The following is a 24,513-nucleotide window of genomic DNA, read 5'->3' on the forward strand; positions in this document are numbered from 1 at the left end:
TATTTCTCCGCCATTCCAAAGTAAATTGCTTGAGTGCTACCTTTAAATTTCCATTCTCCACCTTTACAATATATAGCTCATGGGACAAATAGCTTAAAAACTATTGTGGTATTGAATATGTACTTATGCACTTTATCTCTTATTAAGTTGCTTGTTGTGCGATAACCATGTTTACTGGGGACGCCATCAACTACTCTTTGTTGAATATCATGTGAGTTGCTATGCATGTTCGTCTTGTCTGAAGTAAGGGCGATCTACCACCTTATGGTTAGAGCATGCATATTGTTAGAGAAGAATATTGGGCCGCTAACTAAAGCCATGATCCATGGTGGAAGTTTCAGTTTTGTACAATATCCTCAATCTCAAATGAGAAAATTAATTGTTGCTACATGCTTATGCATAAAAGAGGAGTCCATTATCTGTTGTCTATGTTGTCCCGGTATGGATGTCTAAGTTGAGAATAATCAATAGCGAGAAATCCGATGCGAGCTTTCTCCTTAGACCTTTGTACGAGCGGCATAGAGGTACCCCTTTGTGACACTTGGTTAAAACATGTGCATTGCGATGATCCCGGTAGTCCAAGCTAATTAGGACAAGGTGCGGGCACTATTAGTATACTATGCATGAGGCTTGCAACTTGTAAGATATAATTTACATGATACATATGCTTTATTACTACCGTTGACAAAATTGTTTCTTGTTTTCAAAATCAAAGCTCTAGCACAAATATAGCAATCGATGCTTTCCTCTTTGAAGGACCATTCTTTTACTTTTATGTTGAGTCAGTTCACCTATTTCTCTCCATCTCAAGAAGCAAACACTTGTGTGAACTGTGCATTGATTCCTACATACTTGCATATTGCACTTATTATATTACTCTATGTTGACAATATCCATGAGATATACATGTTATAAGTTGAAAGCAACCGCTGAAACTTAAACCTTCCTTTGCGTTGCTTCAATGCTTTTACTATGAATTATTGCTTTACGAGTTAACTTTTATGCAAGACTTATTGATGCTTGTCTTGAAAGTACAATTCATGAAAAGTCTTTGCTATATGATTCACTTGTTTACTCATGTCATTTACATTGTTTTGATCGCTGCATTCACTACATATGCTTTACAATAGTATGATCAAGGTTATGATGGCATGTCACTCCAGAAATTATCTTTGTTTATCGTTTACCTGCTCGGGACGAGTAGGAACTAAGCTTGGGGATGCTGATACGTCTCCGACGTATCGATAATTTCTTATGTTCCATGCCACATTATTAATGATATCTACATGTTTTATGCACACTTTATGTCATATTCGTGCATTTTCTGGAACTAACCTATTAACAAGATGCCGAAGTGCCGCTTGTCGTTTTCTGCTGTTTTTGGTTTTAGAAATCCTAGTAAGGAAATATTCTCGAATTGGACGAAATCAACGCCCGGGGTCCTATTTTGCCACGAAGATTCCGGAAGACCGAAGAGGAGACGAAGTGGGGCCACGAGGTGGCCGGACTATAGGCGGCGCGGCCCAAGCCCCGGCCGCGCCGACCTATGGTGTGGGCCCCTCGTGACGCCCCTTGACCTGCCCTTCCGCCTACAAATAGCCTTCGTCGCGAAACCCCCAGCACCGAGAGCCACGATACGGAAAACCTTCCGGAGATACCGCCGCCGCCAATCCCATCTCGGGGATTCAGGAGATCGCCTCCGGCACCCTGCCGGAGAGGGGAATCATCTCCCGGAGGACTCTACGCCGCCATGGTCGCCTCCGGAGTGATGTGTGAGTAGTCTACCCCTGGACTATGGGTCCATAGCAGTAGCTAGATGGTTGTCTTCTCCCCATTGTGCTTAATTGTCGGGTCTTGTGAGCTGCCGAACATGATCAAGATCATCTATCTGTAATTCTATATGTTGTGTTTCTTGGGATCCGATGAATAGAGAATACTTGTTATGTTGATTATCAAAGTTATGTCTATGTGTTGTTTATGATCTTGCATGCTCTCCGTTACTGGTAGATGCGCTGGCCAAGTAGATGCTTGTAACTCCAAGAGGGAGTATTTATGCTCGATAGTGGGTTCATGTCTCCGTGAATCTGGGGGAGTGACAGAAACCTCTAAGATTATGGATGTGCTGTTGCCACTAGGGATAAAACATTGGTGCTATGTTCAAGGATGTAGTTACTGATTACATTACGCGCAATACTTAATGCAATTGTCTCGTTGTTAGCAACTTAATACTGGAGGGGTTCGGATGATAACCTCGAAGGTGGACTTTTTAGGCATAGATGCATGCTGGATAGCGGTCTATGTACTTTGTCGTAATGCCCAATTAAATCTCACTATACTCATCATAATATGTATGTGCATGGTCATGCCCTCTTTATTTGTCAATTGCCCAACTGTAATTTGTTCACCCAACATGTTGTTTATCTTATGGGAGAGACACCTCTAGTGAACTGTGGACCCCGATCCAATTCTCTATACTCGAAATACAATCTCATCGCAATATCTGTTCTACTCGTTTTCTGCAAACAATCATCATCCACACTATACATCTAATCCTTTGTTACAGCAAGCCGGTGAGATTGACAACCTCGCTCTTTCGTTGGGGCAAAGTACTTGGTTTGTGTTGTGCAGGTTCCACGTTGGCGCCGGAATCCCTGGTGTTGCGCCGCACTACATCTCGCCGCCATCAACCTTCAACGTGCTTCTTGGCTCCTACTGGTTCGATAAACCTTGGTTTCATACTGAGGGAAAACTTGCCGCTGTACGCATCACACCTTCCTCTTGGGGTTCCCAACGGACGCGTGCTGTATGCGTATCATTCTCTCATAGTATGTTGCAGCGAAACTTTCTTTCGATGGCATGTGTGGCGGCGGCCCCAGCAAGGGACGCCACGGCCCTAACTCCACTGCATGTCCAGTTTCCTTGGTCATCATCGACGTCTGCAAGATAGTTTACATGTGTCTTTGCAGAAATGAAGCATCAAACTAGGGGAAAGTGGAACTTGTCATCATTTGCGAAAAGAAAGGTTGAAACTTACATGAACATATGTCATGTACTCCTGGAACTCCCTCTGGTGCCGGTTAAAGGACTCCTAATATTCTTCATGAGCGGCAAGAAAGGCCACCTCGAAGTCAGGCTACAATTTCACAAATTCATATGTCGTTAGCACTTAGCCATGAATGAACGAAAGTCGAAAAGATGAGGGAAATGGGGGAAACTTACGTCGTATGTGGGTTGCCGAGGCTGGCGACGAGGCGGGAGGGGGCGCTGTCTTTGGTGAGGCCCGACTTGAGACGCGTGAAGGTCGTGGTGACAGTATGCTTGACGGCCTTGTTAAGGATCTTGAGACGGCCATGCGGCAACCCTCGGGACGACAGGACCAACGACTCCTCGTCGACCTCCGCGCTCATGGGGTCATCCACCTCCGGGTGATGATGATTCACAATCGCGTAGTAGTTCTGGGCGTCCTCGGCGTAGGTGCCGAATTACTCGGGGAGCGAAGGCTGAGGCTTCGAGAGATTGGGCCTCTTCGTCCGCATCTTTTTGTATATCTGGACGTCACTAATCTCCTCCCCGGGTTCTGCCGCGGCCCTCTGCATCGCCAAAGGAAATGTTATGAGTATCAACTATGAATCTGACGGAAAATAAAATGTATACGTACAATCTTCCCCGCGTAGCGCTCGCAGCTGAGGTTTCCCCCATAGTGTGTGCCACCATCGCCTCGGTTCTCCGTGTTCCGCCTCGCCACGGCTGCAAACTCATCATCCTCCCTGAGCCACCACGTCCTAACCATCTCCTCCCATGCGTCGGCATGCTGCTCACCCCAATCGGGGATAACCTGAAAATGCAATACTCAACTCAATATAATGCAATTGCAACTTAGTAGCAATGTAGAATCTCATTGACATTTTACCCAGTCCTCCACCGTCATCTCGTAATGGGCCTTAGGATTCTTACCGACAATTTCGTCTTGTGGACCCTCTCGCCTCTATGTGCCTAGAAGTGATTAGCGGCCGTGATCTTTTGGTTGTACCACACCTGCGGTGTCAACCTCTCACAATTCTTCTGCAAAGTCATCTTCGCCCCACCGGTGAGTTCCGACCTATACGTCCAGGACATGCCTAAGTGTCATCAACGCATGTGCGTGTAGCCGGAAAGGCCCCGGGGGTACAAAATTGGACAAACAACACCCCATCGTGCTAGTGTACACACCATGTGCACACACAGATTTTTCTGGGTCATTCCCACCCCCGATGCTCAATTTTCAGGGAAACCCTAATCCGTTGACCGCGCAGTCTACATCATTCGCTACTCCCCAGCGGGTGCCGTGGTGGCACTATGCCTTCCTTTGAGCTTTGTTAGGTCATGGGGACATGTGGTGGCAAGTATGGATCCATGCTATCTAAAGTTTCCCTTCGGTTCACCCCACCGGTGAGTTCCGCCCTATACGTCCAGGACATGCCTAAGTGCCGTCAGCGCATGTGTGTGTAGCCGGAAGGCCCCGGGGGTAAAACATTGGACAAACAACACCCCACCGTGCTAGTGTACACACCATGTGCTCACACAGATTTTTCTGGGTCATTCCCACCCCCGAGGCTCGATTTCCGGGGAAACCATAATCCGTTGACCGTGCGGTCTACAACATTGGCTACTCCCAGCGGCGGTGCCGCGGTGGTACTGTGCCTTCCGTTGAGCTTTGTTAGGTCATGGGTACATGTGGTGGCAAGTATGGATCCATGCTATCTCAAGTTTCCCTCTGGTTCACCCCACCGGTGAGTTCCGCCCTATACGTCTAGGATATGCCTAAGTGCCGTCAGCGCATGTGCGTGTAGCCAGAAGGACCCGGGGGTACAACATTGGACAAACAACACCCCATCATGTTGGTGGTGGTGTTGTGTTGGAGAAGAACACATGGGTATATATAGGGAGGCGAGGGGCTGAAATAGCGGGAAAAGTTGGCGGGAGCGTCGGCGGGAGGAAACGGCGGGAAAACTTGGCGGGAGAGAATGGGCGGGAAAAAGAAAAAAACAGACGGAGGCTATGTCAACGGTGCCCCTCGGCATAGGCTAGGCAGCTGACATCATTTTGGCGGGAGGGTTGGCAGGATTGGGCGGGAGAATTGGGCGTCAGCTATGCCGACGGTGGCCCTCGGCATATGCTTGACGCCATCAAGGTTCCGTCAGGGCACGGCCGCGGGGCGACGGGCCGGGGGGCACCCTCAACCTATGCCGAGGGCAGCTGGTACGTCGAGGGCCACCCTCGGCATAGCGTGTCATGTGCCGAGGGGGTCTGTACGCCGAGGGGCGCGTCGAGCGGCTGGGCTGGCCAGGCAGTACGCCGACGGCCCCGGCATTTGGCCGTCGGCGTACGCCACGACCGTCGGCGTACGTCGCCATTCCTGTAGTGTTTTAAAAGTTCACAGGAAATACAAAGTATCTCGAACGTAATAAATTACGTCGAGGTCGTTGGATAACCTAACGATCATTACCGGTGGTAGAGCGTGCCATCGAGGTAGATGCCAATGTCACTGGTCGCCTGCCGGAGCTGGCCTGATCAGATTGTTGCTGACAGCCGGGGGGTATTCGTGCGTGTGCGCCTTAGGACAAGCACCCCACAGTCAAATTGAATGCTTGAATTGATCCAAATCTTTTTCGCTAACTACGCAAAACATGTAGAATGAATGACCACTACCACTCCATGGGAGCAGCGACCAGACGATTCCTTGTCCTCCTCACCGCAATTAGTAAAATCTCCACCGACGATATGGATGAGGAGGCGGATATACCTTATTGTTTTTTCACAAATTACCATCATAGCCACCATAGCACGTTCTGGCTTGACCAATCTCTAACTTTAGGAACCTTATTACAGCCCCAAGCACGCACGGTCTAAGGTTCCCACCTCATCGTCCTACCGCCGGAGCGGCAATCAGAGGAGGAGGGGACCCGACCATTCTCGATTGGAGATTGCGGAGATGGAGCATATGGCGGAGGCGGCTAAGGTGGAAGCCTAGGTCGTCGGCCTTCTTCTCTCTCTGGAGGAAAAGCGTGTGAGTGCGATTTCGTAAACGATACACTGATTCAGCAACAATGGGTCCAGCTTTGACATGTACCATAAATTACGCGTGAAAGTTCTTATAGATGTATGCTATAGAACCCTTTTCTTCCGATCCAATAAGCTAGCTAGCTGGCTTGTCGGTTTTTGAACAAAAGCAAGCACAGGCATATCCGGCCATAGGAGCATCCATGCGTGTGATGCACTGGTTAGCACAGGATCAGTCGATCGAGTGAGCTCTGGTGTGTGAGTCGATGAAAATGAACCTGACCGGGAAGTCGTCGGAGTACGGGATGTCCATGGACGCGTGCCTCCTCACCTGCCTGCTGGTGTGCAGGCCAGTAGGCAACTGCTCTGATTTGCTGATCCAGTGGCCGAGTGCTCCTGCTTTTGGGTAAAACAAAACGAATGGAGGGATAAGGGGCCTTTCTTTATTCGGCCGGTGCAAACACCACTACTTTTGATGAATGCCGGTAAAAGAATTCACAGGCATTGCTTTTCTTGTGTGTCTCTAGCTCAAATTTCCATTCATTCCGGAGAAGAAGACATTGTCAATTAGATGAGGCTACTTGATTAGCTATGTGCATCCTTTGAATGCAGCGGCTGGAGCTATGCTCCTTGATCGAAAAAAACTTGATTAGCAAATGTAGAATTATCATGATGTTAGTTTGATGTTAGATAAGTTTCTAGTTTGGTACTGCCCTTTATGCATGGTTTCTAGAGTCGTGGGGAAAGTACGGAGATTATGTACGTGTCTCTGGTGCATATGAGATAGCTAGGAAATAACGTACAGTATGTGTGAAATATAACTAAATATGGCACGTCTACCCTTAGTTAAACTAGAGAAGTGTGGAAAAAATGAGATGGATGGAAAGCATAGGCATGATCTTGTTGACATTGTTTTTTTATGTGGAGTGTCTATGTGGGTTAGTGCTAAAGTGAATAAAGAACTAACGAATAAGAGATTCTGCATATTAGAGAGTACATTTCCTTTCCGTTCTGAACCATGTGGATGCATTGGCGAACCTAGGACCTCGAAGAATTTGTCGATTCCTAGGCTAGCTGAAAATGCAAGTAAAGATATTCGGATACACTATTCATTGCCCAAAAGAGTTTGAGGTGCTCCATCACAAGTGCCCGATAAAATTGCAGAATATCACCATAATTGTGGTCAGGGTTGAAAAACCACAAGTTTATGTTGGGTTTTCAAAAAAAAAATCACCGGTCCAGCCAAAAAAAACCACAAGTTTATCTTGGGTTTTCAAAAAAAAAAATCACCGGTCCAGCCAAAAAACCACAAGTTTATGTTGTAGTAGCACTAAGCCACCTAACACACTCAACTAACCACGATACTGACTAGTGGGGCCTAATGTCAGACCAATGTGGCAAGGAGAGTCAGTCAAAGGCAAACAACCGTTAACTGCATAGTAGGTAGCCAGCACATGACCGTTCGGGCACGGTATTTCTCTCTCCGCACCTTACTCTGATAGTCGACGTCGTCGGTGTTGCCTCGTTCTGCCGATGCCACCGCGGCCGCTACTTCATTGATATGCCGAGATGGAATGGAAGCGAAACACCAAAGGATCCAAGGCTAGGCGATGTGAGAGTTCCCTTCCGATCTGATTTGCTAGGGTTTTATTTGGGATTTTTTATTTTACTTAGATTGTGCTATGATTTGTCGCTGATTTTAACGTGGTAGTACTCTAAATTGGGCCACACACTGGATTCAGTCCTTGACACAACATTCTTCGGGATTCATTTTGATACCACCATGGTTTGTCGCGTCCGCAAAGTCAAGACCGAGAAATATCCGTTGCGCTCCAAGGAACGAACACATGTAAGTGTTTCTATGCTTGTTCAGTCCACATTGTAAGCTCTCTCTTTGTCTCTATACTTCATGCACATATGTAATAGGTTATAGCCAGGCAAGCTAATTAGCTACGAACATAGCAATATGTATCTTGTAATTATTTAACGACTAATTGTTTAGCTACTAACATAGTAACATGTTGCTTGTAATTATTTAGCTACTCATTGTTTAATTTTTAATATGGCACCACAATATTCAGTTAACTAGATATATTTCAGTAAATTGTGTAGTGTGTTGTCTAATCATGTTAGTTACCTAGACATAGCACCACATTTAATCATGCCATTTAGTGTAGTGTGTTGTATTTAATCAGTGTTACAAGAAATATCTAGTTAGGTATTGTTTTGTATTTCAGATGATTATTGTTTGTTGTATTTGAACTCATTTTACAACATTATTTCAAGTTTTCACCATTTGTTTTTGAGGATGTGATAAATTGTGAATTTGTTTCCAAGGTTAATCACGAGTGGATTCAAGCACCACAAAATGTACTTACTAGGTTGTGGGGCATGTATGAGGACAATAACAATACTAGATTTCAAGAAAACAATAAAATTGCATAGTTGGTGCACAATTTAGCAGAAGAGAACAAAAGGTTGGAGAAAATACACAGCTTTGTTTGGTAATGTCAAGACATAGATGAATGCCACCGAGAAGAAGGTGCGAGCGCAAAATTCTGCAAAATATTAAGGAGAACAGTGAAGAGCAATGTTTTCTCTTTGTGAGTTTGTTAAGGTGCAACAAAAGAATAAGGGCCACCACATATGGAGAATTTTAAGCTGAAGCATCATTAGTATGTGTTGAATCGGGGTGCAAAATAGTGATAATAGAATTGCGAAGATAACACATAAGCAATGGGCTAAGGAAATGGAAGATATGAAGGATGTGCATAATAAGTTGAAATACAATTTTTATGATCTTACCAAAGCTAGTGTTATGAACATGGACAAGATGAAGGGGATGAAACACATTTTTGAAGAATGTAATGTAATATGCCAATAAATTAATGTAGTATTCAACAAGTTAATTATTGTTGAACAATGTAGTACTATGTAATATGCCTGTAAGATTGTGTTGAAACTCTTAAATTCTCTCATTTGTGGTCAATCTATAGCTAGCTAAACAATGTAATATTCTAGCATTTGTGTTGAACTCTATGCACGACAATAATTTTATTTGTGTTTTCATTGGTTTTGGCTGTCACTGGATTGTGTAAACTGAATCTGACATCACTGATTTATTGTTAATGAATTGTGTACATTAAATGTGTTGTCAATGCACACAGGAACTATATATCTTCAATGTTTTTGAAACACACAAAATACCACAGTTGTGGTTTTTTGTGACAAAGCACCACCATTCTATCATGGCCTCAAATGCAATTGCAAGAAGGCACATACATGTTCACAAACACATATAATTACACAGATACTCATCATCACATCATTGTGTAGGTAAATTGTTAACAAACACGTATAAGTTCACATATCAAATTGCACTGACCCTCACATCAGCTTTCACAAAATAATTCCACAAGTAGCATTATTTTTTCCAGTGTGCATTCAATAGGTCTAGCTTACACCACACGTACTGGGATCTACTAGGATGGATGGACCAGGCTGAGACTCATTGTGCACCAGGGCAGCCGCGCCTGTGAACCGTGGGCCTCCCAGTTCAAAGAAGATTGCTTATCCCGCAAAAAAAAAAAAAAAAAAAAAAAACTCAAATAAGAGTGTTTAACTATAGTGCAATGAAATGGTCCCTGCTGGTCGCGGCCCATGCTTGAATGTACAAGAATTGTTCTACAAAAACAAAGTACTTCCTCTCTCTATAAAAGTATTTCTTAACTTTATCAAAATCTGGATGTATGATTATACTAAATCAGGTTTAGATAATCCAAATTTTGATAAATTTGAGGCATCCATTTATGGATGGAGTAAGTAGAAAACTGTTTTATCAAAAAAAAAAAAAGACTTTTGCTATAAAAATGTTAGGAGGGACGGATCAAATAACTGATGAAAACACCTTTAATTTCCTCCTCCGCTAATCGAACCGCACTTGCTAGCTTGTTGCCTCGGTTGATTTTACACATGCATGCATCCGTTCCCGTTGTTCTCGGCCTTCTTATTGGCATTGACGCAGCCGCTGCTATGTTCTCCTTTGCCGCCGGCGCCGGTGGAAACGTTGACAACGTCGAGGTTGTAGAGTATCGGGATCATGACAAGGGACGAGAGGAAGGCCAGCAGCGGGCCGAAGATCCAGAGCAGCAGCGGCACCCCGGCATAGAAGAGTCTGTTGCCGACGAAGTTGAGCGTGAACCCTCGCTCGAGGATCTCGGCGACCAAGTCGCCCGTGACGAGGTTGCCCCCGCCGCCGGAGAGCGAGGAAGTGTTGATGAGGAAGCTTGCTTGGTTGAGGAAGCAGATGGTGAGGGAGTGGCAGAGGAAGGCGAAGAGGAAGAGCAGCAGCATCGCCACGTACTTGAGCGCCATCATGTACTCTCCGTGTGCGCCGAAGACGGCGTCGCTCAAAGGTTTCTTGATGGCGTAGGTGCTGCTGAGCACGGCGGCGATGCCCGTGCAGAAGAGCACCGCCGTGGTGGCCATGAGCGTGGACCCCATGATCACGTTCCGGAAGGACTGCACCACCAGCACGCCCTTCTTATCGTCGTTGTCCTGCACTTGGATGCAAGTTTCAGACTTTCAGTGCGGTGCCGATCAGTCGGTGTGGTGGTGGAGGCAAGAAGAGATGGTGCGCGCGTACCTTCATCATGCCGGAGATCCAGACGCGGCGGCTGGTGGAATAGATGCCAAAGGCGGTGGAGAGGGGGTGGCGGCGGACGGCGCGGTAGAGCCAGGCGTGGTAGAGCATGGGGAGGAGCAGGCTGAGCGGGATGAGGATGAGGTCCAGGAAGCTCTGCCTCCACACCATGGTCGCGCGAGCTGTGGGGACGGACGAACAAGCAAGCGATCTGCTATTGTAGTACCAACCAGTACACACACACTTGTCGATCGATGGACGGCTAGCTCACTCCACGTTGCCGATCGAGCCTGAACTAATTTGGGGGACCGGACAGAGACGTTGCTGGTCGCTAGCCTGCTCCGGTGATCGATGAACCGTGTGGAGCTCGCTATCTACCAGACCTTGGATGGGCGCGTCGTTATATAGGGGAAGGGATGGTTCAGTGAGTGGCATCATACACAAAGGCCACCACCATCGTTCTTTCAGCTGAAAGCGGGAGGCTAAAGGCAGACACGCACACGACTGGCCGATCGACCTCCTTCGTTAGTCACGGCCCAGAGCCGGGAACGCAGTCCTCAAAGCAACCAACTGATCGGCGACGTCGCTTTTGGCGGTTTGTTGGAACCGTTTGTTGTTGATTCCAGGGATCATCGTGACAACAGGTCGATGGAGATGGTGTGCAGTGTAGTTCAGTGCATGCATCGGGGGGAGTTTTTATTTTTTGAAGAAACATCGGGGGGAGAGTGAGAGTGAGACCATGGCGATAGGTAGATGGGGATGGTGTACACGTATGTGGAGCGACGCAGATGGCGCCGGACGGATTGTTAGACCGGCGCAGGGGCGGCCGGGTTCGGTTTCGTGGCCGTTGTCGTCGTCTCGGCTTGCGTCTGCAGGTTGAGTGGATGACGTGCAGGCCGTTGCTTAGCCGGCGCTGGCTAGAGCGCAGCAGCAGCGCCCAACAACCTCACAGGCTCCCTCGTAGCTTCTGGGTGCACGGCTCCGGCGACACACCGTAACCGACTCGCCGCGCACACTTTCTTGTCGGTTGGCCGGGTCACAGGATGCGCGTGACGGTAGTAACTAGGGATCCCACCTAAGTCCCACTTATAATACATTTATTTTTTATGTGTAAATTTTGACACAAAATTTTAAACTAAAGAGAGAAAAAAACCCTAAAAATAAGTTTCCACCGAGATCCCACCTTCACACCCTAGTAGTAACACGTTTCGCTTCTACGTCTACTCCCTCCGTCCATAAATAAGTGGATATCTAGCCCTAAACTTTGTCCACAAAAGAGTGTACTCATATATTCCCAATGCACTTTAATTGCTTCTCTCTCATCGCACGGAAATCAAACCCAATAATATTGAGCATATGTTCTCCTTGTTTTTTACAAGCACTTAGCTCATTGGAGGTGAACTAATTAAAGAGGGGAGATGCATCTTCCCAATGCATTTTTTACTTCACTTCATAATGTATCTTGAAAACCTCGCACGTATACTTATTTGTTGACGGAGAGAGTAGCTCTTACCGTCTCACGCAAGGCCACGTACCTCAGACCTAGGCACCTAGCAGGGCTAGCACATGTGCCTAGCTAGTACTTACTACCCATGAAATATAATAACACCGTAAAATCTTTCCAAAAGTATATTATTCAAAAGTAACTACCACATCCTATTTTGTAATCGCAACAGCTTCTTATTTACTTATGTGTTATTTATTTGCAGGAAAAGTTCGGTTACACCATGTTTGGACCACTTATGGTATGTAAGTGGACAAATGTGTCTTTTGCATTATTAGGTTTAATTTGTGCAGGGGCAAAAAGGACATCTATACCCCCAAGATCTTGTATGTCATTTTCAATTTCTATAAAGGTGCTTCTGTGAGGGCTTATTCTACTTAATATATGGCCTTTGGCCTTTTTGCAAAACAAAAAAAAACTTATTCTTATGTAGTCTCTTGCCTGATCGGGTTTCTGATAGTGTGGCGATATTTGTTCTCCTTCTTTTTCTCAAACCACCTGTTTTTGCTACGTAAAGTAATAGCTAGGTATCTCAAGTAAGAAAAAATGTTATCTAATCCCTCTAATCCATAACAAGTGTCCACTTATTATTGGATCGTACGAGTACTTACTGTGATCTGAATTAATTTCCGTAGGTTCACTAAAGACCGAATTTAGGCAACCACTTACGTAATCCTACGATAATTTATTTGGAGCGGAGGGAGTACTATTTCCGCTAGCAGCATTGGCCTATAGATTTGCAACTACCACTGCTGATATGTACACAAATTAGTTGAAGAGGCTTGCTCTAGTACAACCTCTCCTCCCCAAACTCAGTTTGGGCTCTCAGTTAATTAGTGAATTAACTGCAAGCACTCCTAAGTTCATATCATAACTCAGTATACCTACGTATGAGCATACCGTATACAACATAGAGAGCTGCCACAATTTCATGTATTGCCGTCACGATCGTGGTTCGTCACTGCCACGATGTCATCTCTCCTGTCGCCGGCAACCGTATTTGTCGGCCAGTTGATCTGGCGTTAAGCCTAACTGCTCCTCCTCCTTCCTCGTCACCTGGTCCGACGAAGGAGATCGCCTGAACGCCGGTCAAACTGTTCAGAGGATAGTCCGGCATAGGTCAATACAGTCCAGCGCGTGAAAAAATGCTCAAATATTCGCCGGGTAGTCCGACCAAGAGGACACCAAACATCCAGTGAATGTCCAACTAGATTGTCAAAAGAGGAGCCACATATAGTGTCTGGCTAGTCTTCAGCCAGTTAATCCGGCTAGTACCTTGTTCAAAAAAAAAAAGTTAATCCGGCTAGTCTCTGGACACACCGTGCCACTGTCCACTACGGGAAAACAATTCATTGCCGTGCGACAATTCGCACGGCAAAGTTGCCCGGCAAAGGCTTTGCCGAGCGTCGACGCACGGCAACGTCTGCACGGCAACACCCTCGACGGCAACGAAGACATTGTCGTGCGCCTGACCAAACCGCACGGCAAAGGCCCTTTTGCCGTGCATCCTTACTTTGCCGTGCGGTGTGTAGGATCTTTGCCGTCATGCTTTTCTTTGCCGTGCGTGCTTCTTAGGCTTTGCCGTGCGAAGCTTCTTTGCCGTGCGCCACTGAAGAGTATGCCGTGCGGCTGTTCGTTGCCGTGCGCTGCGGGAAATCGTTGCCGTGCGTTACGTCTTTGCCGTGCGTCCTGCTTGCCACGCACGGCAAAGATTTCTTTGCCGTGCAGCGGCTCACGGCAATGATTGCCTGCACGGCAGCGGCAATTTTTTCCGTAGTGGTCCTGCCTAAACGGCGGTGCCACCCTTCCCGGCACGCACCTACATGCATGCATACTGGTAGAAAAATGGCCTTTAGTCGCGGTTCGCAACTGCCATTAGTCACGGTTGCGCAACCGCGACCAATTAAGCGCGACTAAAGGCCCCCCCTTTAGTCGCGGTTGCTTACGAACCGCGACTAAAGGCCCGTCCACGTGGACGGCAAATACTCATGGACGGCAAGCACCTCCTTGCCGTGCCTCCCGCCCGCCGTCACGAGCCACCGCCGATGAGCCGACAACAATGTACATACATACTACTCCTAATTCCTACATGCACGTACGTACAAATAAATTGAGGCATACGAGGTGCAAGATCATACGACCATCATGCCTTTAATTATGAAAGGGTATCGAGCGATATCAACAGTCTTTGTGCGTTATACTAGAGCAAACACCTTAATTCAAAACAACTGACATTTTACATAAATTTTTTGTATGTATGATTTGCACATGTATAGTCATAATAAAGATTTTTAAACTTTGACTGAGGATGTAAAAAATAATATGTTCATCGAAATGATAAAGTTTTTAATTTCAGTAAAACGGGATTAGAATCGATGCACACGTCAAAAGGTCAAGAAAGCTCAAGGATGAGCTCCGTCAGAGCAGAAAAGCAGAGGAAAAACTACGGAAGTATATATACGAACCTATATTATTAACTACACCATGAGCTTACAGTAACTATGTTTGTCTTAGCGATTAAGTCAGGTAATGTGGTTCTTGTCCAGTTTAATAACTAAAGAGACCGGCGCTGCGATCTCAACGATATGCTGGTGACTAAACGTCTCAATACACCGCCGTTGAAATTAACTGGCAGGTGCTTTAGAACGCCGTACGTGACAAGCAAAAATAAATCAGAAAATAGTTTTGTTCTTCCAACCATTCTAGAAAAAGAAAACGTTTTTGAAGAACAAAACGCATCAAAGTTTCTTTAACCAAGGCACGTTTGAAACGCAGTCTTGAACCTTTACGAAAGGCAAAACACGCGTAATTAAATTTGACGAACACGGGAGACACGTGCATTAGTGCATATGCATGCAGCCTCAGTTGCCATCTAACATGCACGAGCACAAGCCCAAGCGCTCGAACGTTGATTTAATCCAACCTCGTCTTTCTAGCTTTGTTTACCATCTTTGGGAGACTGACTTGGCTTGGCTTGACTCATATGCTTTCTTATTCTCTAAGCCTTCTTAGCCAGCTGGTTCTGAGATGACGTGGGAAGCATTTAGGTAGATACGCCCGACCATGTAATATTTCAGGTGTGACAAGGTCATGTTGGTTTGTTAGGATCCTCTAGCTTAATAACATCATACTATTGTTGTGTACTTGTGTATTTTTCGAAAGCATTCATCTAATTATAGATTTGCTTTGAACGTGTTTATTTATAGTTTGGGAATAATAGTTAGTTGAAACAACATAGTTATAATTACTTTAGGACATAATAGTTAGTTGTTGCCACATCACAAGATACCAGTCCAAACTAAAATAAAATCATATGAACTATCTTAAAATCTTCAAAAAAAAATTCATGTCTCCTTTGACATGCACAAATTAAGTAATGGCGCTTGTATTATGTGTGTATTACAACGGAGTCATGCATCCAGGAACTCATGTTGAAATAATTGGCAGTGTTCAGACTAGTTCAATCCAAGTATAAAACATGACGCGGAGCAATTTCCAATATTAACTAGCATATGTATGTTAGACATGTAACACAAAAGCAAGTGAAACCTAGCACATATACTCTTATTGCATATGTAGCAATCATCAAAGGAAATAGCAGTAGTAAAAATAGCACGTATGAGTTAGTCAATGATATGACCAATGGCGAAACAGCTAGAGATGTCACGCCATCGGCGGCAACAACATCAGCAACCTTTCTAGCTTCATCTGAAATGGAGATGAAGCTGAGCGAGTAGGACATAGTCAAAGAAGAAGCACTTGAGCAGCCTCTCTCCCAGTGCAGGATCAGATCAACAGTGTTTCGGAGGCCTGCACTCCTAGATGATCTTATACGCGGTTGGCGGGGTCAAGTAACCGAGGGCAGAACAACAAGATGGAATGGCGTTGGTGCATGAGCGAGAGAGGCATATGCAATCTAACTTCCGGTGGGAATTCTAGGGTTCGCGTATGCATGTTTGTATAGTGCAGATATGGTAGGAGAGTAATTAATCCCACACGGCTAAGTTGGCAACTCTCTATGATCGAAGAAATCTAGAAATAGTTGATTGCTAATGTGTTAGTTAATAAATCACAAATTCATTATTTTGAAAAACAACAAATATAGCGAGTAAAGAGGCTTGGCAAGCGGTGGAGGAGGATGCGCTCGCATGACCCACTTCTCCTCTCATAACTTAGTGAGTGGTAGAACAGTCTCCTATATATATAAGAAAGTTCAACTCTCTCTCAACTAGTAATGTGAGAGTAAACTTTAGTCTCGCCAAGCATGAATTGGTCTCATGTGATTCTCACGAATTTAATTGGCTCAAACAACAAATTCCAACACTTCAAGATGCAAGAGATGGTGCTAAAGATGGAGATAGTTTTATGATATCCTTGGTGCATGTGTGTGCTTTAGTTTGTTTTGGTGATATACAACTTTTAGTTAATCATTAAAGTTTGACCTTGTTTATAACTACTGTGAACAGGAGTTAAATAAGTGGCATAATTTTATAATATTTGGTGTCCGTGGCATCCGAGTCAACTACACTATGCCAAGTTGGGATTTTACAAGTGACCAAGTGGAGTCAAGAATGACAACATAGCACAAATAGATGGAGTAACCGTCCAGGCTTTGTCATCTTGTTACCAATTTAGTTACACTTAGTTGGTGCCTACATATGCTCCCTAGCTAAGCTCAACCGTCTTCATCCAACTAGGCTAGCCCTAGGTGGAGACATGGACTCAACGGTGGTCACAGCACGTCAACCTCGACAAGCTGCCTCACTGCTCACTACCTAGACCTCGACCGCGATCACTCGCTCGGAGCGAACTGGCGACGTCAGTTCGATCGTCGCTTGTCCCGGTTTGTGCGCGTTTGCGTAGGATATGTTTGTTGGCGAATTATTGGGGCTAGCTAGCATGCAATTCCGGACGCGCGCGAAAGCTACGCTCCATGCATGATACGTGTGATAGCACTTGCTACCTATCGGGTGGTGGTTACTAAACCATGCGTTCATCATGACCGTTTTTTTCTCCAGCACAATGGCCTAAAGATGATAATAATATACTAATAGTGCCTATACACGAACATATATGGATCAAAGGAAAGGTATAGCTAGCTTTAAGTTGACATGCACACGCATCTTTCACTTTGTTGAAGGAAAGATTAATGCGTAGTTGCCCTTCTTGGTGACCAAACTAATGCATGGATACGAAAACAATGGGTCATATTATCTCTCCGTTTTTATTTGCTTCACACGTCAAAATTGAACTTTATAAAACTTGACATAATAGTGAGAAAACTACTAGTACCTCTGTCCATGAATAGATGTCTTAGATTTATCAAAATTTGGATGTATCTATAAACTATAATATCAAATCCCTTTTGCTAGTTCTAGGTTTATCGAGAATTAAATTAATTCTGAGTCAACTTTCGGATCGTTAGATTTACTTTATGATTCATGAACATGAGAATTACACATGCACATATTTTTTCCCAGTAACAAATTAATTACACATTATATTGGATGATCGAGAATTAAGTTAATGTTAGCTAGGTTGGTCGAGAACTAGCCGTGTCTCCCCCTTCGCTAGTTCTAGGTGTATAGATAATAAAGTTAGTTCTAAATCAACTCTAGCATCTTTAGATTTGCATTGTGATTCATGAACATGTGAATTACATATGGTTGTGCAATTGCATAGGCCGGGAGTGCAATTACACTTCACTTTTTAGCTACACATGAAATTGGGTGACTATGAACTAGCCACGTCCATAAAAAATATATTCTACTCTCTCCGTCTCATAAAGGATATCTTACATTTGTCAAAATACGGATGTACGTAGATGGATGGAGTAGTAAAATTTTCATAAAGTATATCTTCATATTATATGCTTTTGCTATTATGGATGTTGATATTTTCTCCTATATTCTTGATTAAACCTTATAATATTTGAGTTTGACTAAAAATAGAAGGTGAAGTAAGTACAAGCAGGGTTTGACATGTACTCCCTCTGCTCCATCTTAGTTGTCGCTGATTTGGATGTATATAGATATATTTCATGTATAGATACATTCAGATTTACGTCAACTAGTATGGAACGGAGTAGTAGTATACATTACACGCCAAAGCTGCTGGATGCTCACCATTTCTCTTGGGAACCAATAAGCTAGCTAGCTTGTCGGTTTCTGAATAAAGGCCGGCCACTGCTTGCATATTACAGGTATATATATATAATTCGCCACTACTTATATGCGTTTGTCTAACGGCAAAGTGGCACGCATGGAAGTACCAGCAAGTCGAAATCCAGGAGGAAAAGCAGGGAGACAGATCAGGCCATGGGAGCATCGATGCGTGGGATGCACTGGCACACGATCAGTAAGCTTAGGTGCGTGAGTCCATGCAAATGAACCTGGCCGGGAAGTGGTCGGGGGTGCATATGGACGCGTGGCTCGTCAGCTGGCAGGTGTGCAGTCCAGCGTAGGCAACTGCTTTGATTTGCTGATCCGGTGGCCAAGTGCTCATGCTTTTGGTAGTAGTAAAACAAAACGAATGGAGGGATAAGGGGAGTTTTCTTTGTCGGTTTTGCTATGTCAATTGAGATTTTCTTAAGTCTAAATCACTTACAAAAATGTGTTTTGAGTTGCACTTTTCTGTTTAAAAAGTGCAATTGCACTTTTCTGACAGAAATGTGCAACTTAACTGAGTTGCACTTTTCTTTGAACTGTAGTTGCACTTTTCTGAGTTGACTGAGACTTAAGAAAATCTCAGTCAACTGAGACATAGGCACACCCTTTCTTTATTCGGCCGGTGCAAACACCACTGCTTTTGGATGAATGCCGACCGGTTATAAGTTTCTTTTATTCACACGAATTGCTTTTCTTGTGTGTCGCTAGCTCAAACTTCCATATGGTGCTAGTTAGCTAGATGATAGATAAAACCTTTGTTCCTTCTATAGAAGTTTTGTCAATCCCAAAACGTCTTATAAAAGTGAAAATGGAGTATGTTTCTAGTTTCTACTTGTATTCCCTTAATCCCTTTAGGGTTTCTGGTGTCATGGGAAAAGTATATATGGAGATTATGCGTCTGTGGTGCATGTGAGATAGTAGTTTGGAAGTAACATAGGAGTGAAATGTAACTAAATATTGTGCATGTAGCCCTCAGTTAAACTCAAGAAGTGTGAAAGCGATGAGATGGGTGGAAAGCACAGACAAATGATCAAGCCGATATTATGTGGTTTTTATGTGGAAGTATATATGTGGATTACTTCTAAACAAACTAAGGAAGCAAGTAACAGATAAGACATTATATACATATTGTAGAGAGTATTTCATTTCTAAACTTAACCATGCGGATGGATCGGCGTACCTATAAGACCTAGCTAGGAGAATTTGTTGATTCCTAGGCTATCCGAAAATTAAAGCGAAGATATTCCCATACACCATCCATAATGACTCACTAGTGGTTCGAGGTGCGTTTTCACGAGAGTCCGGGCAGTCCGGTAGCTCTGCCCCTGTGTGGATGGAGACAACACCATCATAAACGGTTGGAGTAGAATTAACAAAATGAGTCTAACACTACTCACAATTGGGGTATCAAAGCTAGTATCATGCACTACATGCAAGCAAAAAGCTGATGTGTCACCTTAATTAATGATGAAAGAGATGATAGTAGTACCATAGGTAGATACTGTATCATAGCACGTAGAACTAGAAAAATTAACTCCAAATAAATCTTGTACACAAATTTGTATTGAGATTCTACAAATCAATAAATATAACTTGCCTATGATACTACTACATGATACTATGCATTGCGGAGATAGTATGATACAGTAGCATCATATGCGTGATACTACTATATGATACTTCCCATTGTGACTAGTCTAACAAAATTCTGAGCCAAACTCGATGGGTGAAATTCTATCTAAGGAACTTTAATGTTGAACATGTTGGAAATATAAGCAAATATTCATATGAAATAATCCGTACTAGTAAATGATAAATCATGACTACGAAACTAACAAATAAACTAATCATGCAGACTAGTAAGGTAGATGAACAGATCACATCTAAACAAGATAAACTGATCGCATCTGCCACACAAACTAGAAGAAGAAACTGTAACAGAAACTGAAAGAGAAACGACAAGATCACATACTTCGCAGCAGCGTCGTTGTCGCCCATGTTGAGGTTGTCGAAGAAGTCGCTGAGGTCCGGGAAGAAGTTGTCGGTGTGGAGGAACTCGTCGTCCGATGACGACGTCGTGATGCCAGTAGTCGCGCCGGAGCGCTCCCCAAAAACCTGATTGCCCCTCACCCGTACAGGTTCACGAGAGGCGGGGTTCCGGAGGCCTACTGTCCCGGCAGTCGGTGCACGCCGACGGACGGGATGAGGAAGACGAAGGCGGCGGCGCAATGAACTGGAAACAGGTAGTCGCGTATGCGTCTCGTACCGAGTAGGGTTGGAGTCCGCGCTTATGTAGTGCGGTTCGGGAAGGTCGTGGGACGCAGCCCACGTCCGAGTCGGCACAGCCACGATCCAGAAAAACCGGAAGGCAAAACGGCTGAGTAACGCGTCCGTTAATGACTCGAAATTGATTACACAATTAATTTCCCAAATAGCAAAAAGATAAGCTCGGCTCGGTGAGATTCCCGCAACCCGCGGCGCGTCGTGACGTGTCGTGACGAGGCGAGGCGAGGCGAGGCGGACGGCGGAGGAGGAGGAGTGCGCGAGGGCTCTCTCTCTCTTCTCACTCACTTACTAGGACTAGAACAGCCCACCTTATATACCACTCCAACTCTCTCCTAACTAGCAATGTGGGACTAAACTTTAGCTCCCACTAGTGCTGCCACTGATTATTGGAATGGGCCATGTGAGTTTCAGAATTTGATAATGGGCCATGGGCCAAAGGCCAAATGCCCCAAATTCCAGCAATCCCCCACAAACTCTCATTGGCACATCTCATCAATAAGTTTCCAGAACATTGTTTTATATACCGGTATGTCGTGGAGACTGTTAAGTTGAACTTCCACTTAAAGCTTCATATTACACTAGATTGCAACTTGGATAGTGGACTATGCCTTGAACTACAAGTTTTCTGCGCACTAGCTTCATACAAAGCCTAGACCGATACTAGGCTGCCGCGAGACTTCCTCGCGGTTTGGAGCTTATACGTCATACTCCAGGGCCTTTCATGAGTTTACTAGAGAGCACCCAACTCTCATAGATTGCGACGTTAAACAATCAGACTCATATAGGTGTGTTCTTCAAAAGATGTTCTGCAGGACAACATCTTTGCTAAAATAAGCCACTTAGAACACATTAAGATAATTATCAACCTGCCATACAGATTAGGAGAGTATTGCATCTTACGGAGTGGTAAAATTGCTATAGGGATATATACTCTCCTCCCAGCTAACCAACAGCTTGTCTCCCGGCTCTAATTCACGGGATCTCCGATCACATAGAGTAGGTTACCACCGTGGGCAGCTCATAGTGTGGGTCTCATACCCATCTCCCTCGATGCATTTTCTATCACATTTCGTGATAGTCCCTTTGTGAAGGGGTCTGCCAGGTTTCTAGACGTATGGATATAATCCAACGCTATAACTCCAGAGTTTCTCATTTTCCTGACAGTTTTCAGTCTCCTCTTCACATGCCTTGATGACTTCATATTATCCTTAGAACTGTTTACTTTGATGATCACAGTTTGATTATCACAGTTCATAGGAATAGCGGGTATTGGTTTCTCAACAACAGGTAAGTCCATCAAGAGCTCACGAAGCCACTCTGCTTCAACAGTGGCTGTGTCTAATGCTATGAGTTCTGCTTCCATAGTTGACCTCGTAATGATGGTCTGCTTGCAAGACTTCCAGGAAACAGCGCCACCTCCAAGTGTAAACAAATAACCACTTGTGGCCTTAGTCTCATCGGCGTCGGATATCCAATTTGCATCACTATAACCCTCAAGTACTCTTGGATACCCGAGTATAGTGAATGCCATAACTCGCGAGTGCCTTTCAAATAGCGCAAAACTCTCTCAAGAGCATGCCAATGAACATCTCCGAGTCTAGACACAAAACGGCTGAGTTTACTTACAGCAAAGGAGATGTCAGGCCTCGTGGCGCTGGCTAAATACATAAGCGAGCCAATGATTTGCGAGTATCGCAATTGATCTCTAGCAATTCTTTTATTCTTACGAATTATCACACTAGGATCATAGGGCGTTGGAGAAGATTTGCAGTCGCTATACCCGAAGCGACTTAGGATCTTTTCCACATAGTGGGACTGAAGCAAAGTAATCCCACCATTGTCATCCTTCAGCAGCTTAATGTTTAAGATCACATCAGCTACTCCCAAGTCCTTCATCTCAAAACAACGAGATAGGAACTCCTTGACCTCCTTAATCACAGTAAGGCTGGTCCCGAATATCAGTATGTCATCGACATAGAGACAAAGAATAACTCCCTCGCCCCCACCATGGCGATAGTATACACACTTGTCGGCTTCGTTTACAACAAAGCCTTCGACGGTTAAAGTTCTTTCAAACTTCTCATGCCACTGCTTAGGCGCTTGCTTAAGCCCATATAAAGATTTCAGTAGTTTACACACCTTTCCTTCTTGACCATCTACTACAAATCCATCAGGCTGCTCCATATAAATTTCCTCTTCAAGCTCTCCATTTAGGAAAGCAGTCTTAACATCCATTTGATGAACGAGAAGACCATGTGAGGCAGCCAAGGATAGTAGCACTCGAATGGTAGTCAATCTGGCAACAGGTGAGTATGTATCAAAGAAATCTTCACCTTCTTTCTGGGTATAACCCTTGGCCACAAGACGTGCCTTGTACTTTTCAATAGTACCATCGGGTCTAAGCTTTTTCTTGAACACCCACTTGCATCCTACAGGTTTGCACCCATAAGGACGATCAGTAACCTCCCAAGTTCCATTAGCTAAGATGGAATCCATCTCGCTACGGACAGCTTCCTTCCAGTAGTCAGCATCCTGAGATGCATATGCTTCTGAGATAGAAGTGGGAGTATCATCCACGAGGTACACAATGAAATCATGACCAAAGGACTTTGCAGTCCTCTGTCTCTTGCTCCTTTTGGGAGCTTCATTGTCATCCTCTACAGGATTGTCAAAGTGTTCTATAGCCATGGTAGGTTCAGGAAATAATTCCTGAGTAGATGAACTAGGCATCTCCTGAATTGATGAGCTAGACGTTTCTTTCATAGGAAAGATGTCCTCAAAGAAAGTCGCATCATTCGACTCCATAATTGTACCAACATGCATGTCGGATACCTCAGATTTTACTATCAAAAATCTGTAGCCAATGCTATGAAATGCATATCCCAGGAGAACACAATCCACGGTTTTTGGTCCAAGCTTGCGCTTCTTGGGTATTGGCACATTTACTTTCGCCATACAGCCCCAAGTTCGTAGGTAAGAGAGTTTCAGCCTTTTCCTTTCCCATTCCTCAAACGGGGTAATGGTTTTATTCTTTGTGGGGACACGGTTTAGGACATGACATGCAGTCAATATCGCCTCCCCTCACCATGCCTTGGAGAGACCCGATGTATCTAACATGGCGTTAACCAAATCAGTTAGAGTACGGTTCTTTCTTTCGGCCACCCCATTTGACTGAGGTGAGTAGGGAGGCGTCCTCTCATGGATAATACCATGCTCCGCACAAAAAGAATCAAACTCGTTGAAAAAATACTCTCCACCACGATCAGACCTTAGCCGCTTGATCTTTCGATCAAGTTGGTTTTCTGCTTCAGCTTTAAAGATTTTGAAGTGATTAAGAGCTTCATCTTTAGATTTCAGGAGGTACACATAACAATATCGAGTAGAGTCATCAATTAAAGTCATGAAGTATATTTTTCCTCCTTTTGTCAATTCACCATTCATTTCACAAAGAACTGAATGTATAAGCTCCAGCGGTGCCAAGTCTCTTGCCTCCGCAGTCTTGTGAGACTTACGTGGTTGCTTAGCTTGCACACATACTTGGCACTTGGATTTCTTGACAATAGCAAATTTCGGAATTATATTCATATTCGCTAGCCGCGTCATGCACCCAAAATTAATGTGACAAAGTCGTGAATGCCAAATATCGGACTCACTATCATTGCAAACGTGATTAATAATTTGAGTACATAAGTCTGACAAAGATAAGCGGAACAAGCCTCCGCACACATAACCCTTTCCAACAAATTGTCCACACTTGGAAATTACAACTTTATTGGACTCAAAAACCAACTTAAAACCATCTCGACATAAAAGCGATCCGCTAACGAGATTCTTATTGATGGAGGGAACGTGCTGCATATTCTTCAGCTGGATGG

The 24,513-nt window shown here is 44.5% G+C and overlaps 1 protein-coding gene across 1 annotated transcript; it reads right to left on the reverse strand.

The window, feature by feature from the left end:
* Positions 1–9,909: 9,909 nt before the first annotated feature.
* On the reverse strand, positions 9,910–10,939 carry LOC124657976. Its single transcript, XM_047196432.1, has 2 exons — positions 10,685–10,939; positions 9,910–10,596 (listed from the first exon to the last, which is right to left on the reverse strand). Exons 1-2 carry the CDS (start codon positions 10,850–10,852, stop codon positions 10,006–10,008), a joined length of 759 nt encoding a protein of 252 aa, XP_047052388.1. The 5' UTR covers positions 10,853–10,939; the 3' UTR covers positions 9,910–10,005.
* Between the last annotated feature and the right edge of the window lie 13,574 nt (positions 10,940–24,513).

The sequence above is a fragment of the Lolium rigidum genome, chromosome 5 (assembly GCF_022539505.1).
Source record: "Lolium rigidum isolate FL_2022 chromosome 5, APGP_CSIRO_Lrig_0.1, whole genome shotgun sequence".
In the NCBI taxonomy this organism is placed as follows: Eukaryota; Viridiplantae; Streptophyta; class Magnoliopsida; order Poales; family Poaceae; genus Lolium; species Lolium rigidum.

Excerpts from the sequence above, each read along its gene's own strand:
- LOC124657976 (XM_047196432.1), bottom strand. The coding sequence starts at position 10,852 with ATGGTGTGGAGGCAGAGCTTCCTGGACCTCATCCTCATCCCGCTCAGC. Across the intron at positions 10,597-10,684 it reads GGATCTCCGGCATGATGAAG|GACAACGACGATAAGAAGGG; the intron begins GTACGCGCGCAC and ends ATCCAAGTGCAG.